At 40.5% G+C, this 15601-nt stretch overlaps 1 protein-coding gene across 1 annotated transcript in view; it reads right to left on the bottom strand.

Moving 5' to 3' along the window:
* Positions 1 to 468: 468 nt before the first annotated feature.
* LOC125742064 (myosin-binding protein C, fast-type-like) overlaps positions 469 to 15601 on the bottom strand; it is a 38563-nt gene continuing 23430 nt past the window's right edge. Inside the window, exons 13-28 of the mRNA XM_049013690.1 lie at positions 14204 to 14369; positions 11733 to 11839; positions 11376 to 11405; positions 9697 to 9839; positions 9355 to 9514; positions 8927 to 9031; positions 7947 to 8135; positions 7696 to 7830; positions 4731 to 4898; positions 4240 to 4328; positions 3959 to 4154; positions 3697 to 3836; positions 2951 to 3110; positions 2718 to 2854; positions 1930 to 2116; positions 469 to 613 (exon numbers count right to left, since the gene is read on the bottom strand). Coding sequence (XP_048869647.1) covers positions 591 to 613; positions 1930 to 2116; positions 2718 to 2854; positions 2951 to 3110; positions 3697 to 3836; positions 3959 to 4154; positions 4240 to 4328; positions 4731 to 4898; positions 7696 to 7830; positions 7947 to 8135; positions 8927 to 9031; positions 9355 to 9514; positions 9697 to 9839; positions 11376 to 11405; positions 11733 to 11839; positions 14204 to 14369 — 2135 coding nt within the window. The 3' untranslated portion in view covers positions 469 to 590. The remainder of the gene's footprint in view (positions 614 to 1929; positions 2117 to 2717; positions 2855 to 2950; positions 3111 to 3696; positions 3837 to 3958; positions 4155 to 4239; positions 4329 to 4730; positions 4899 to 7695; positions 7831 to 7946; positions 8136 to 8926; positions 9032 to 9354; positions 9515 to 9696; positions 9840 to 11375; positions 11406 to 11732; positions 11840 to 14203; positions 14370 to 15601) is intronic.

Genomic DNA, 15601 nt, shown 5'->3' with positions numbered 1-15601 from the left:
TGATGTATTTAATTGATTTGACTTTTTGGGATGGAGCCTGGCTCAGAGGGTAACCCTTTTGCTTCATACATCTTGGTTTGTGGGTTTGACTCCCACACCGGCTCTGAGCATGTAGATACTCCATGTTCACGCCATAGATGTGTGGGCCTCTTCCAGATACCATGGTTAACTCCCACAGCTTAAATACAGGGGTGTTTTGGTAAATAGGCACCCCTAAACTGCCCATAGTGTATGAGTGTGTGCCCTGTGTTGGATTGGCATCCAGGACAAGCCTGGCCCTGCGCTGGGAAGTACTCCAAGCTCGCTGTAACCCTCTGCTGGATAAGTATTTAGGAGAAATGGATGGATTTCTTATTGTGGAAATCTTTTATTCCTAATGGTGCTAACTTTTTAATCTATTTGCCTGCATGTGTACTCTGGTAGAAAGGGATTAAAAGAGCTTACCGAAAGTAATACAAACACAAAAAGTTAAGATTTGAATAACAATTTATTTTATTTATTCTTTTTCGTGTTGTAAATTAGCATTTAAAGTGAAGTCCGCCTTGTGTTTCCTTCATCTTTTTCTCCAGGTTTATCTTTCGTATTTTCTTTCACTTTTTCTCTATGGGGATAGCTGGAGATAAAAGAGAAAAAGAAATACTTATTTAATATTACAACATCTGATTTAGCAGAATTTGTTTGCTCATTAGACCTGGTTTTCATGCAGCTGTACTATAAAACATGAAATATCACGGCAACCATAATAACTGATAAATTAATGTAAAAAAATATTATTCTGTATCAGTTTTGTACACTGTTGTGTATTTATTCATACTGAGGCTCACCCTTAATAACTGCGCATCATGATGTTTCATATGCAGATTTTACTTTTATAAATTTTACTAAGCCTTTATGTATCAATTTAGGCTGAGCAGCAAGTCTAAGCCGAATAGCTAAGAAACAAATAAATGTTGCTTATTTAAGGGATAAACCATGATGAGGTCTGTGGTTATATGAAAATAATCAAAGACAACTTGCTGTAATGTTAACCAAGTTGATTATTTTTGTATAAACGCACACCTTGAAGCGGATTATTTCGCTTATAGCATGGTTAACAAACAAAATATAAATATAATAGAATAAACCAGTCAGTTAATTTTCAGAAGAAAATGATCAAAGTTAGGATTTAAATAATGTTCAATGTGCTCAATGTAACAATATTCCTCTAATAAGCGCTGGGAAGTGCAACTGCTGCACCAGTGATATTAGACAGAAGTATATCAGTTATCGATTGAAGTTTCTGAAGCAGAAATATGGAGATGCAAACAAAAAGGGTGGCCATTAATGTAAACGAGGAACAAAAATAATTCCATCTGCTCGGTTTTTGCTCTTTTTCCCACACTTCCACGTAACTGGTATTCTCTGAGGAATCCATGTTATTAGGGTCGTAATCACATGATCAGAGGCTAGTTGACATCAAGTTTAAAGTGGCATTGCAGAGCAGTAAAGTTGACTTGTCAACTAGTCAACTAGTATTTGCAACCCCTAATGGGTAGAACATCTGCTCAGGCTACTCCCTGGAAGCGGCAGGTCTGTTAAGTTACCATAGAAACAGTCAACGGTACTTCCATTTAGAAAACCAAGGAATATTATGCTGATACGAATGACTGCTTATTTATGAGTAAAAAGTCACGCTGTATTTTATATTAATGTGTGCATAGTGCACATTAAGATAGAACAGTTATTAGGCTGCCGGAATTACCTGTGTGGATACATGAATATAATCAACGCCCACCCACCCATCTTGGGAAAATGGTGTTTACCAAGGCCATGATATAAGATACTATTGTCAGTAAGTCACTATCTAAAGTGAATATAAGTGGGTTGTGCTTCAAGTGGAATGCGCTCTACTCCCAAATAACAGGACCATCATGATGGTCACAGCAGTACCTCGGATCTCCAGCTTGCACTCCACCTCATCCTGGCCAAGCTCATTGACAGCCCTGCAGCTGTACCTCCCCCCATCGAATGTGCTCGGCTTCCTGATGTTAAGGGTCAGCACACCCTGGTTGTTCTGCATGATATATTTGGGGTCTTCTCCGATGATCATGTTGTTCTTCATCCACATGATCTTGGGCTGGGAGAGGATAAAGATTGCGGATACAAGATCTGTTTTTTTCAGTGCTTTGCGGTTTGGAGTGAGCGAGTGGCCAAGCCCGAACATTCACTCTAGTCCCCTGTGTCATGGGTTTTTAGTTTTCATGAAGAATGAAATAAATACAGGGTATTTAATATGTCTGGTGTGTTTTTGACAGAATTCAGTAATTAACATCTATTTCTCCAAGACACATGTAAATGATTCCCCCAAATCGAAAAATCCACAGTGGGCCAGATTAATTTATGCCAATTCCAAATGGTTTAGGCCAGGCAGTGATTTACAGTATATGCTTGACCCCACCCACTATAGTTGATAAAGTTAATTCAATACTATTCAACTGGAGAATTTTACGTGATTGTGAAGCCACCATCTCAGGTTAGTATAAAGGCCACTACTGGTTAAGACTTGTGCCTGAAATTGGAAGGTTGCCAATTAAATCCCATAGCAGACTGACGCTTTGGACTGAAGCATCTGCTAAGGAATTAAATGTAAGTTAAAAGACTTGGAATATCAGTAGTGCGCTGGAGATAGATTTGTTTAATAAATAAAAGCAAACAGATCCAATGCAGGCAATTCTCACCTTGGGGTATCCACGCACAGAGCAGCTGATGGCAGTGCTGTAGCCTGCAATCACGGATCGATCCATAAGGGGTTGTGTAAACTTAGGCGAGCAGTTCATGTCTTTTTCCTTGAAGGAGACTGGGTGGTATTCCAAACCTATAAAAGAAGCCAGGACGGTCAACTGCAAACCAGTGCGATGGTTCCTTAAACACATTACCCGATACAATACGTGCATATAAATGAGCTGCGTACCTGTCTTGGCAATGACGGCAGAGCCCTTGCTTATTCCGGCCGATTCGCTAAGTCCACAGTAGTTCTCGCTAAAGACACGGAAGATGTACTCATTTCCCATGACGAGGTCAGACACGGTGCAGTTGGCGCGTCGGTTATGCTCATAGACGGTGAACCACTCCTGGAGAGTACAGAATTAAAACGAAGTGAACGACATACTTCCAGGCTTAAGGTCAGTTGACACGTCCCTTCTGCGCTCACATACGGAATATCCATCAATGTTTTATTACTCTTTATTTAATTTATGTCTCTGAATGAGCTTCATTATCACGACATTCTCTTTTCGTTAGTGGGAAACTGTTAGCGGCAGCATGGACTCCCCCACCCCCAATCTGAACGAATTGGGGGGGCATAGGGGGCCATGGGAGCAAATAAAGTCACATCTACACGTCTGTTTGCTTCTGAAAAACTCAGATGTAATCTTTCATCCCTTTTTTTCTAAATTGTTGAAGCCTGCTCACCTCACAATACACTTTAATGCCATTATGTAGATATAAAACTGCCTACAGTGTATCTAAGGTTCACATTTTTGCTTTAAAAACATGAATATCATTCAGGCTTTTATTATGGAATTTTATTGGTTTGCATTACAACTTTTGTAGGTAATTTGTGTTATGATTTTTCATCCCTGCATTCTTAAGGCTGCCCCCCCCCCGATTCCGCAGTTCATGAACGGCTGCCATATTACAATAATGCTGAGATCTCACCATGGTCTTTTTGTCGGCTTTCTGTATCGTGTAGCCAGTGATCTCACAGTTGCCATTATCTTTGGGGGGCTGCCATTCCAGTGCAGCGTTAAAACCCCAAACATCCAAGATCTTCACTGCCATGGGTGGACCAGGCTTGTCTGAGGGTTAATGGTGAGCACAACATATGAGCTACTGCTGAGACTCTCACAGCATCACAACGAGTCCATACATCTGCTGCATCTTTGCTTCCACCATTAATCATTCAAGCAGAGATACTTACCTACTATCTGTATTTCAATGCCGGCCGAGTCCTGCATGTTCTCAATCTGCAGGCAGAGCGTGTATTTCCCTGTGTGATCCCGCTCAGCGGCGCGGATGAAGAGGATGGAGTCAACAAAGGAATTGCGGACGCTGACCTTCTTCACATCTATGGGTTGACCATCTTTAGTCCATACTGCCACTGGGCGAGGCTTCCCCTGGAATGCAGAGCACAGAGACAGTGACCGTCTGAAAGGCTGCACTGGCTGTGCTCTATTATTACTCACCAGAGAAGCCACACACCTGGAAGGGAATCACTAGGTTGATAGTCTCACCCACTTTACGAATGTACTTGGTTCTCAGTTGACGTGGGAGCCGGATCCTGGGATGCTCTGTAGCAGAGAATGATACTGGATGATTTACATTTCTAATGAGATTAAGCTTAATTTGTCATTTGCAAGTACATTAAAATGTTTATTATGTGCTTATTAGAATGTGCAAATCTAAACGTTTGAGACAAACACACACAGACACAGATAAAGGCGAAAGTGACACTTGGGGTCCAACCACAGGGTCAGGCCACGTGTCCCCGGGGCATTACAGAGGGGGGAGGGGCGGGGGGGGGGGGGGGGGGTAAGAGTCTAATGGAGATGACTGTATTGCCGGTTCTCAAACCTGCAACTTTCCAGTCACAGAGGCCTCATCAGTGGAGTCAGCACCAAAACTACCACCCATGACACAATGCGAGCAAACAGTACTGTAACACACAAAAGGAAGTGCCTGAAAAAATTCACCCATAATCTCTCGGATGGTGACAGGCTGATCGAGCAGTGCGGGTGGGCTCTGGCCTGCCATGTTAACAGCCACCACCCTGAAGTTCATCCTCTCTCCCGTCGTCAGGCCCCGCACTGTGTAGCTGTTCTTCACCACTAGGTCCTTATTGGCTCGCACCCACTCGGTTTCTAAGAGACCAGGCAGGCAGACATGAGACAGATGATTTGACACCATGGAAACAGAGGATACAGTAGCAACTGCTGAATAAAGGCATGGAATAGAGAAGTGAAAGTCACCTGTGAAAGTAACAGACTGCACAGTTTGAAAGCAGCCATATCTGTACTAAAGCAGCATCTTAATGACACAAATGCATCTTTGGTTGATCATACCATAGCAAGCACTGGAGGAGACTGTATTCATGCGTTAATGCTGAAGAATATTATTTCCTGGAGCTCAATATAAACTCACAGTGAATCTCAAAAACACAAAGATTTCTTGCCATCTTTGACATTCCATCCATCTGTTCATCTTACATCTTTCATTATATGTCTTTGGGCCACATTGCTTTTTCATCATAGGTCCATGGTATAATATGTTAAAACACACACGGAACATATCGGGACCTGAATCCTCAATTACATAATATTCCTGTTCCATATTGACTGGGATGTTTTTTGCTGCTTGTTTGGTCTGTATTTCTTAAGAATAGTTAAGAACATCTGCAAAATCATGCAAGATAATTTGTGCATTTAATTTTTTCAGGACCACTGTACTTTAAAAGCTTAGAGTTTAGATGCTTATGTTACTTTATGTCTATTCTGAATTTACTGACTAAATTATCATATTAATTTTACAATGAATTATCATCTAATCATTTATTGCAGGTTAGTAATTTATAATATATATATATAGCAACAATGAATTTGTTGCACACTAGGTATGGGCATTATAAATCAGTTTTTTTTCCTTGAGAAATTATGCGGAATAGCTATTATGACCGGGGTAAAAATACTTCATTTTGCTGCATTTTGGGTTCACATTTTATTCAGAGCACAGTGATTGCCGTGATTTTTCAAACCTGCCACCCACTTACCATAATCAATGTATTTTCTGAAACAACATGCACTGGGAACACAAATAGTAAAACTAGCTCATATTATGAATGCTTCCAAATGGCAATGAAAAGAATTAAATATCAAAAGAAAGCTATAAAAAGGTATGGCAATATCACAGGAAAGGTAGAATTTTTTTTATAAATGGTACATGTTTGAATATGGAATAAAACTGGAAATGTGTCACTTTCAAATGAAAACCTAGATATGTCACGTATCTCAAAACAGCAGGAAGTGTCTCATTCTATACCATGCAGCCATAAAATAGAAACAGTATTTTCTAGCAGAGTACAAGCTGCAAATTAAACAGTTCTTTAAACTGAATAATTGTAAAATTTATAATCAGCACTTATTTAAATGTGTCCCTTGCCAGTGATGATGTGCTTAAACTAATAGTCAAAAGAACTGCATATTTTTTTCACCTCATTTTCACTGAACAAATCCGGCTCTCATCAGGCACTTGGGATTGAGAAGTTAATGTTATTTACAGTCATACGTGTTTCTCTGTTTTGTGGTATTAGCTGGTTTGTTTTCTCTCTCTGTAATGTCTTCCCTTCTCCCAAGATTGTGAGCGGTGCTGTGTTTGTGTGGACTGAGTACTGTCGACAGGAGGTGCATTAATGGGTGCTTACCTTCTGCGCTAACGCCTCCCTTGCTGTGCATAATAATGTATAGTAGGGTGGTCTGTGCTAATGTCTTCTATACTGTATTGGGGTGCTATGTATCGTGACCTCATTGCCAGGAGGAAAGCACCATTTCTGCCAATCTCCTGTATCTCCCCTCTTAGCCAGTGTTTGTGATTGGTGTTGATGCTCGATATTGGTTATTGCATTGGCCTGGCTTGCCTTTGAAAAATGGTGTATTTGACCTCACCTGCATCTGTGCATACATGTACATATTGTAAATAGTTATTTAAATATTCCACTAAGTGACAGCAAACTCGGAGGGAAAATGACTGGAGTTTTCTTCCCAGACTGTAAATGTGCCATGAATCATACAAAGTGGAAGTTTTCACCATTCCACCAAAGAAACCAGAATCTCAGTTTCAGTTTCTCTGTTTACTGATGCAAACTTTCTTCATTTAAATAGGATGAGTTTTGTTCAGTCCTGCTCAATGTATCACCTTGCGTCTTGTTGTTAGTCCTAGTCAGTTTATTCAGTGCTGCAAATGACATATTTACTCATGACAGCGATTGCCAAAACAAAGTCCTGATTGTTAGCTATCCATGGAAGCATGGCCCTGATGCTGTCTGCAGATGTTTGCCTAGTATGAAGAACATATCTTGCAGACTTCTTATTTAGCATTCGATTCAGATTTGTTCAAAGAGATTTATTCATTTGCAAAGTGCACACCATTAACAGAGCTAGAGGACAGATCAAACATGGAGGATGTGATTAAACCCATCACTGAAAGTTAGGAGCATATCTGTATGCGAAGGAGAAGGAAATGCTGGTTTTCATGGCTATTTGACGTTAACAAATTTGTAACTATTAACTAGTACAAAAAATTGATATTCACATATTTAACTTTTAAATCCCTCTAGTGGAGATAAAAATGATGTTCCTATGACTCTCGTACTTTAAACACTCAGTTACACGCACCATGAATTTTATCAATTTATATTTTAACAGAGCTAGTTTTGTGCTTTGTGGGATGGCTCCGGGCTCATTGTGATTCTGTTCTGCAGAAGCAGTTATGGAAGACGAATGGATATTTGCCTGTCTATATTTATGACTCACAACTGTGCTTCCATGCACCAAGTAATGTGCTTGAAGATGAACAAATCACATGCATGCAGACTAATCATTGATTTGCCATTGTAATAAATGAATCAACCAGCTCGTCCAATCACACGACAGCTGACCTCCTTACCTCCTTCCTTGCAGTACTCGATGATGTATCCGTCAAGCCCGCCTGCTCCTATTCTCTCTGGAGGAAGCCACTTCAAAGAGCAGGTACTGTCTGCAACATCGTCCACTAAAAGGCGAGTGGGTTCACTGGTGGGAGCTGAGGTAGAGAAAGAGAAGCTAGCACTTCATATGAAACTGAAATCCAATGATCACCTGTGTTTCTATGTAACTGGCATAGATGAACATGGAGGAATAGCAGAGGCACCCCCGTACCGATGGGCATGAAGGGCTTGGAGTTGAGACTCGGTGGAGACATGCCAATCTCATTGATAGCAAACACTCTCATTTCATACAGCACTCCCTCAATCATCCTCTTGGCCTCAAATGTAGTAGATTTGTAGATGTCGAAATTCAGCTTTGTCCATCTTGACGACCCCTTCTTCTTCCTCTCCATCAAATAGCCTGAACAAAAATGCAAAAACGCCCCAAAGACAGATGAAAAGCACATGATGCCAAGAGACTACTTCAGTTAGTTTGACTGACATTCATCCCCCCATAACTCCTCCGTGATTGTGGTCCCACGAGCACACACACACATATATATATATATATATGTGTGTGTGTGTGTGTTTTCACATACTGTATAAACAGCCAGTTACATGTGAGTGTGTATATATATAAATATATGTATATGTGTGTGTGACTGGCTGTAAACTTGTATGAGCCTGCTGGAGTTCATTGGGTTCTCATGACTTCATGACTGATGGAGGAAATGTGATGGAAGACTCCCATAAAATACACATACTTAATAGAAGAGTGATTTATTGGCAATGACTAGAAATTATGTCTTTAAATATAGGAGGCCTGCTGCTGAAATTAGCTGATGTGGATTGCTGCAGGAAAGGGTGCGCAATTTAATGTGGTTTTTATTAGGCATTAACATCAATCATGACACTTTCTTTATAACTCTGCCAATATCCCCATATGCGATACACAAAACTTTAGTGATTTTAATGAAGGGAATAGACTTTATGCAAGTAAAAAAAATGGATATTGTTTATGTCTTAATCTGAGAGGAGAATGTGCAAAATTTCTTTGTTTTCTTATCTAAATTAATAATTGCCACCTTTGTTAAAATTTCTTTCACCCAAGCAATGATGTTTAGAATTTAACAATACGCAGAATGTTGCCTTAGTCACAGTCTACCCACTAAGTGCAATGCTGAAGGAAATAACAGAGAGAAAAACTTTTACCTTTAATTGGGACACCCCCATCAAATTTGGGTGGCTCCCAGGTAACAGTGGCACAGTCCTCTCCTACTGATAAACACTTCACACCTTCTGGGGGGTCCGGCACATCTGGAGGTGGGAACGGTGTCACAACATTAGGCACTTATGTGTGTGAAACAGGCACAGGTGGAGGCAGAGCACATTAAAAAGAGGCAGCATTTTACATTTGGAAAGGCCTTCTAATGGCGGACAACTTCAGCAAGGGGTTTAGAACAGTGTTTCCCAATGTGGTCCTCCGGGAACCCCTAGACAGTCCACATTTTTGCTCCACCCCAAGAAGCAAAAAATTTGGACTTGTCGGGCTAGGAGCTTGGAGGGAGCAAAAATGTGGACCGTCTGTGGGTCCCCAGGGACCGGGTTGGGAAATACTGGTTTAGTGACCTGATACAGACCCACAATGCGGATGTTGAGTGAGGCTTTGTCCTCTCCAGCCGGGTTGGTGACAGTGATGGTGTAGCATCCCGCATCTTCCCTCTCAGCTCCCTCTATCACGAAGCTGCTGAGGTTTGTCCTGCTCTCCACCCTTACCCTTCCTTCAGTTGCTGTGATAGGCTAAGACACCATTATACCAAATCATAAGTTCAATGTACAGAACACATCGGTGTACTTATTATCACATTCTGTTGCCGATCATGTGTCTCTTTCAGTCAATGGCTCATTCCATAGTATGGATAGTAAAGCCAACTGGTCACTCTACAGATTGACACTAATTGTTGTTGCAGTTCCTTCCTCACATTGTCCCCTTTCATCCAGCAGATCGTGGGAGCAGGTTCCCCGGTTATTTCCACATCCAGGCGAAGCTTGTTACCAGCCACAACAATGATAGTGTTCTGAGAAACTACGTTCCCGGTGGTATCCAGGTGGATTTTTGGAGGGTCTGAGAAAAAAGAAGAGAGACAGTGAATATAACAATACAGTCATCCTGCATCACTTCGTGCTTCGACTTTCGCGGCTTCATTCTATCGTGGTTTTTTGTATATTCATTAAAAAGTTGATCGAGACAGTGAAAATGATACAACGCTACGCATCGGAAGCATCTTTGCTCTTTGTAATTAAATTTACAATAATAATAATATGATATACGTAACATCTAATATGACTTATTTTCTCTTATTTGGTCTAATATATTGGGTAATACGAGTGTAATTGTCATGACCTGCCAGTATGATGCTCTTGTGTGCCACGCCCCCTTATTAGCCACGCCCCCTTATTAACCACGTGTGCAGCCCCGATCGTTACCAGCTGTTTCCTGTCAGTCTGATTCCTCCAGTGTATTTAAGTCCACGTCAGGGTCTGTAACCCCAGTTCTGTCATTGACGTTTTGATGTTACATGTTCCTGTGTCCTGCATTTGGAGTGATTCCTCGTCTCCCCATTCCCGCTTCCGTATCCAGGAATCATAACAGTAATGGTGACTAAAGGGTTTTATTTCATATCTAATAATCTTAAAACCCGTATTTAGAATGCTGTAAATAGGTTTTCTATGCTCTATAGTATATAAAAAATATTCGATTTATAAAGAAAGAATCCTACTTTGCGGAAATTCACTTATTGCGGTAGAGTCTGGAACAAATTAACCGCAATAAACGAAGGCCGACTGTATTCACATTTTATAGACACACACACACACACACACACACACACACACAAGTTGGTGTACCTATCTAAATGGGGACCATCCATTTATCTCTATTGGAAAAACCCTAATCCCAATCCCAACACCCCTAACCCCTACCCATCTCTAACCTTAACCATAAGTAGCCAACCCAAATACAAGACTTTTGGCATTTTTACTTTTTTGATTGCATTCACAGATCTTTGTGGGGACCTGAAAAATGCTCCCCACAATGTAATATAAACCTAATACACACACAGACACAGACACACACACAGGGCCAGGTTACTTGGTTCACCTACTTATTAACACAAACTGCCTGCTCTTCCAAGGAACAAATCATATGTCTGCACCTGAATACATGCAGCACACAGACAGGGTCAAAAGGTTCAGCTGCTGTTTAGAATAAGAATGACTAAGGTGCCATGCATAAGTGAATCTGAATACGGTGTTTTTATGGGTAGTAGATCGGCTGGCTCAGGCATCTCCAGAAGAGGCACCTCCCTGTGAATGTCAACACACTGCAGTGTGCAGAGCTCACAGAGAACCATATGCCGAATGGAAAACACCCAGTCAATGGCATTTCTGTGGCCGGAAGCACTTTGTTAATGAGAAAGATCAGAGGAGAATGGCCAAGCTCGTTAACAAAAATGACAAACAAGGGCGGTGTGAAGAGAGGGCTTTCTGAATGCACAATTCATCTACCCTTCAAAGAGTTCTGGGTAAATAGCAGTTCCTAATGAGGTGACCACTGACTCTATATACAGCATGCCTGTCGTGGATATTTAGCAACACTGACCTTGACGGGGTACGTAGTCAATCTTGATTTCTGAACAAAGAGAAACACAAAATTCGTTTGCATTGCATTTTGTTTGTTTTTATATTTAATTGCTAATTTTTCATATATAATATGACTGATATATGAAGTTATTTAAATATTAACTGAAAATAATACTTTATATTTAGCATGTCAGGAATGCACTATGATTGTAATGGGAAATGAGTTATGGATGGATGGATGGATGGATGCTGAAGCTTCTTTATTACAGTATTAAGCTTACTGCAACCTCTTTATGATGATAATTAGTATAGCAGGTTTTAATAAAAATACTTATTTCTGCAGTTATTTTGTTCTTAGCTTCTGCAGCTCACTCACCAAGGAAGTTGAGCTTGGCAGAGAGGGAGAGGGCATAGCCGTCGGGGACAAAAGTGTAATCGCCAGCATCCTCTGCCTTTACATTATCGATGGTCAGCTTGTGGATTCTGAAAAAACAGAAGACACAAGAGTAGAGTTATAAGTTAAAAAACAGACACACATTTGTATTCATATCTGTATAATCTCTTAAACGTAGAGGACGGAATTTGGAGAAACAAAGACATCACGTCATTCTAATTACATCATTATTCAAAATTTCAAAGCTTTATTTGTCACATACACAATTACATTGAGTGCAATGTGCAATGAAATGCATTGCCTAGCTTTAGAATATGGGAAAAAAGGGACATAATTTTGAGACACAAGACAGAGACAAGACATCAGGTGTTACAGACATTAGACATTGAATATAATCATGAAAATCTATATAGTGTGCAAAGTGGGCTATATGTAATGAAGCAAGGGAAGGTAGTGCAAGAGTGAAGGTAATGCAAGAGTGCATAAACAGGTAACTATTTATATATGTACATGTGTGCATTAAGTTGGCTGTAGGGCATGGTGGTGTGTGGGTCTAAAACACTGTCCTCATTAAGGACCTGTTTTGCCTGAGGAGAGAAGCACTACCCCAGCCTTCCAGTGCTGGCCTTCAGGCAGAGGCAGTACATGCCTGACGCCAGCACAAAGAGCCCATTGCTGGGGAAGGTGGGATCCTTAATGGCCCTGGGCCTGGACTGTATGGTTTATAAGTTCAGGGTGTTGGAAGTGCAGGTCCAATTGCATGCTCGCTTGGCCACACAATCCTCTGCGGAGCCTTTATGGTCCTGCCCTGTACTGCTTCTTAACCAGGCGGTAATGTTCCCTGTCAGGATGTTTTTGGTGGTGGTAGTGTATGAATGATGCTTAGCTTCAGATGGATTACATAGTCTGAAGTGCAGGTGGCATGGTTACCAACAGTAGAAGCTTCTTAATATTGATTGGGGCAGCCAAACCTCTAAGGTGGTAGAGGAATTTGTGAGCCTTCCTCACTAAGGAGCCAGCGTGCACTGGCCAGCTTGTTATCGTTGATCAGGCCTACCACAGGTGCATCGTTTGCAAAATTGACAATGGGATTAGAGTGGAATGCGGCCCTGCAATTGTAGGTATACAGGGAGTACAGAAGAGGCCTCAGGATGCAGCCCCAAGGGGGTCCATGTAGGGGGTGAGGATGGCCGAGGAGTTGCGGCCCACTTGTACTACCTGGGGTTTGTTTGTTAAGCCTCTGGAGTCAACGGCATCATCAATCACGTATCTTTCTCGTGTATTTCAGTTCATAACTCGCTGAAATCTTATTGTAGAAACATGAAAAATGATTTAATTAAATCATATTTATTAAATAAATAATTAAATCTGATGAAATCTGCAATCGGTCTTCTTTTCATAACGTCCATTGTTGGAAGTATTAAAGTTTTTAAAATTAAGTTAAATGAAGTTAAACCATGTCACCTTACTTTGTTTTACCTGCATCGGGGGCGTGTAGCACCGCCCTCACCTAAAGATCGCTATTCGCATTCTAAATATCCGCATTACCACATATTCAAATTGCATTTGCATGGTAATTTGATGAACAACACAAGGGTGAAACGCGATCCAGATACATCCCCATTAGCACCATAAAAGGGGGGGAGAGATGTGCCCAGGTGTGAATGGCTCAATCACACACATGAAAGTTGCTACATATTCAATGAAAGGAGCCCAGAAATAGTGACATGAGTTAGGTTCTTCTTATTTATTTTTCCATCTGAATGTTGCAACTACACCATTTAGTCATCTTCATGTAGCCAAGACTTTGGTGATCAGATATCTGGGATCAAAACAAACTGCCATCATTGCTTACTATGTAATTTAATAATGTTTCTGCAAGTGTTCCAAACTGCATTTTGCAATGTCTATACTTTAATGTCAAATTACAAACTTCACATAAATCTGACATATTTACAAAGTGCACTAAGATTAAGATGAGTTTAATGCCAAAAGAAATATATAAGAAATAATTTATTTGCCATGAATTAAGTTTATGATATTGAATGAAATGTGTGACCATGCCCCAGTCAGTGAAAGTATGTTCCCTACCCCTGGACCCCAGAGGGTTAAATAAGTTATGTATCCAGTTACACAAGGAAACATTCAGTCCAAGGTCACTGAGTGTAGTGACGAGTCTGAAGGGGTTTAAGATGTTCAATGCTGAGCTGTAATCGGTGAACAGCATTCTCCTGTTCCAGGTGTGCCAGTACTGCATGAAGTAGGAAGGTGATGACATCATCACTGTGTCTGTTTGGTTGTTATGCGGATTGTTTTGGGTCCAGGTCTTTGGATAGAGATGTGCATATGAGATTTTTCACAAGTCTCTCAAAGCACTTCATTGCCATTGAAAATAGTGTCACAGGGCTGTGATCCTTCAGACAGTGTGTGGCATCTCTGGTGCCGGTACTTACGTTCCAACGTGTGTCATTTTGATGCGGTCACTGGCCTGGACCTCCACTCCATCCTTAAACCACTTTCCTGTCACCTTCTCATCAGAGACCTCACACTTGAAGACGGCCTGCTCTGCCGACCTCACTGTCAGGTCTGCGATGTTCTGCAACACCTGCAGCTCTTTTTCTAGGGGATTTTGGGAAAGAGGGACCGTGAGGCTGCAATTCAAACTAACTCCAAAAAATGCAAGCATTTCAGGCAATATATCTGCAAACTTGAAATAAGTGGAGGATATTTGGAAATACACAAAAGGAACGAATGGTTCTCAAAATGTTTGCTCAAAAGTGCACATCAGATTTTTGCTCAAAACGTCAGTGGTCCAGAACAATTTTCAGTAACAAAACAGAACTTTAATGAATTAACAATAGCCTTCGACATAGACATCAACAAATAATAAACATGGGAACCTTTTTGAGGCTCAACTCTCCGTCAATGGGGTGAGATTGCATATATGTGTGCGAAATTTGGTGATTCTATTTTGAATTTTTGTACTAAGCCTTTTTATGTTAACCATATTGATTCTTAAGGTGCATTTTTGGCTGGGTCCAGATTAACTTGTGGTTCAGTCTGCATCCGGACCGTGGTTTGGACTTCCAGAACCCATGCTATAGAGAATTTAAATACTGTACAGTATTTAAAATACTCAACAATCTTTGTGGTAGCATTCAAAAGAAGGAAACATTTAATGTAACAAATCATAATAAGCATTGTTTATTTCAAGAATTAATATTGACAGTGATTAATGAGTAACTCACATTGTGTCATGATCATCTCTCGTAGGAGTTTTGGATTGACACAGGGTAATTTTCATCTAATAAGTGGCACAGAAGGAGTGACAGTGACACGCCTCACTAGCTATGACTGCCATAGCCTTCGCTGATGTTTGGTTTAACATTCATTTGCTTCCTGCATGCTTGGTAGCACCAGACCTGCATTAAAATGTATTTATATCTCATCCTTGCATTCTCAAGGATCAACATGACTGCATCAACACAATTTGACCAAGTATAATTTCTGCCTCGAAACCTAAATTGGCATTTAAAGGTATGCCTTTTGGAAATATAGTTTACTTTACAGATATCTATAAATCTATAAATTATTTCACAATCTCTAAATTTAATTAATAATCTGAAATGCAGGGATATCTTTAAGTTAACATACAAAATGTGACAGTGTTTTATTTTTTTGCATCCAAGCCATATCAAGGTATATTTAATCTCCTTAAAATAATATTAAACACACCCTCTACATTTTTAAAGTATCCTACTTTTTATCAAGTAAATTCATGTCTCACTGTTTTCCGTCTTCAATCAGAAGTAAGTCAGGTTCCTTTGAAGTAGCCACATAAATCAGTAACT

This window comes from Brienomyrus brachyistius, chromosome 5 (genome assembly GCF_023856365.1).
Source record: "Brienomyrus brachyistius isolate T26 chromosome 5, BBRACH_0.4, whole genome shotgun sequence".
Lineage (NCBI taxonomy): Eukaryota > Metazoa > Chordata > Actinopteri > Osteoglossiformes > Mormyridae > Brienomyrus > Brienomyrus brachyistius.
The sequence above is the reverse complement of the archived record's forward strand: the minus strand, read 5'-3'. Positions and strand labels throughout refer to the sequence as shown.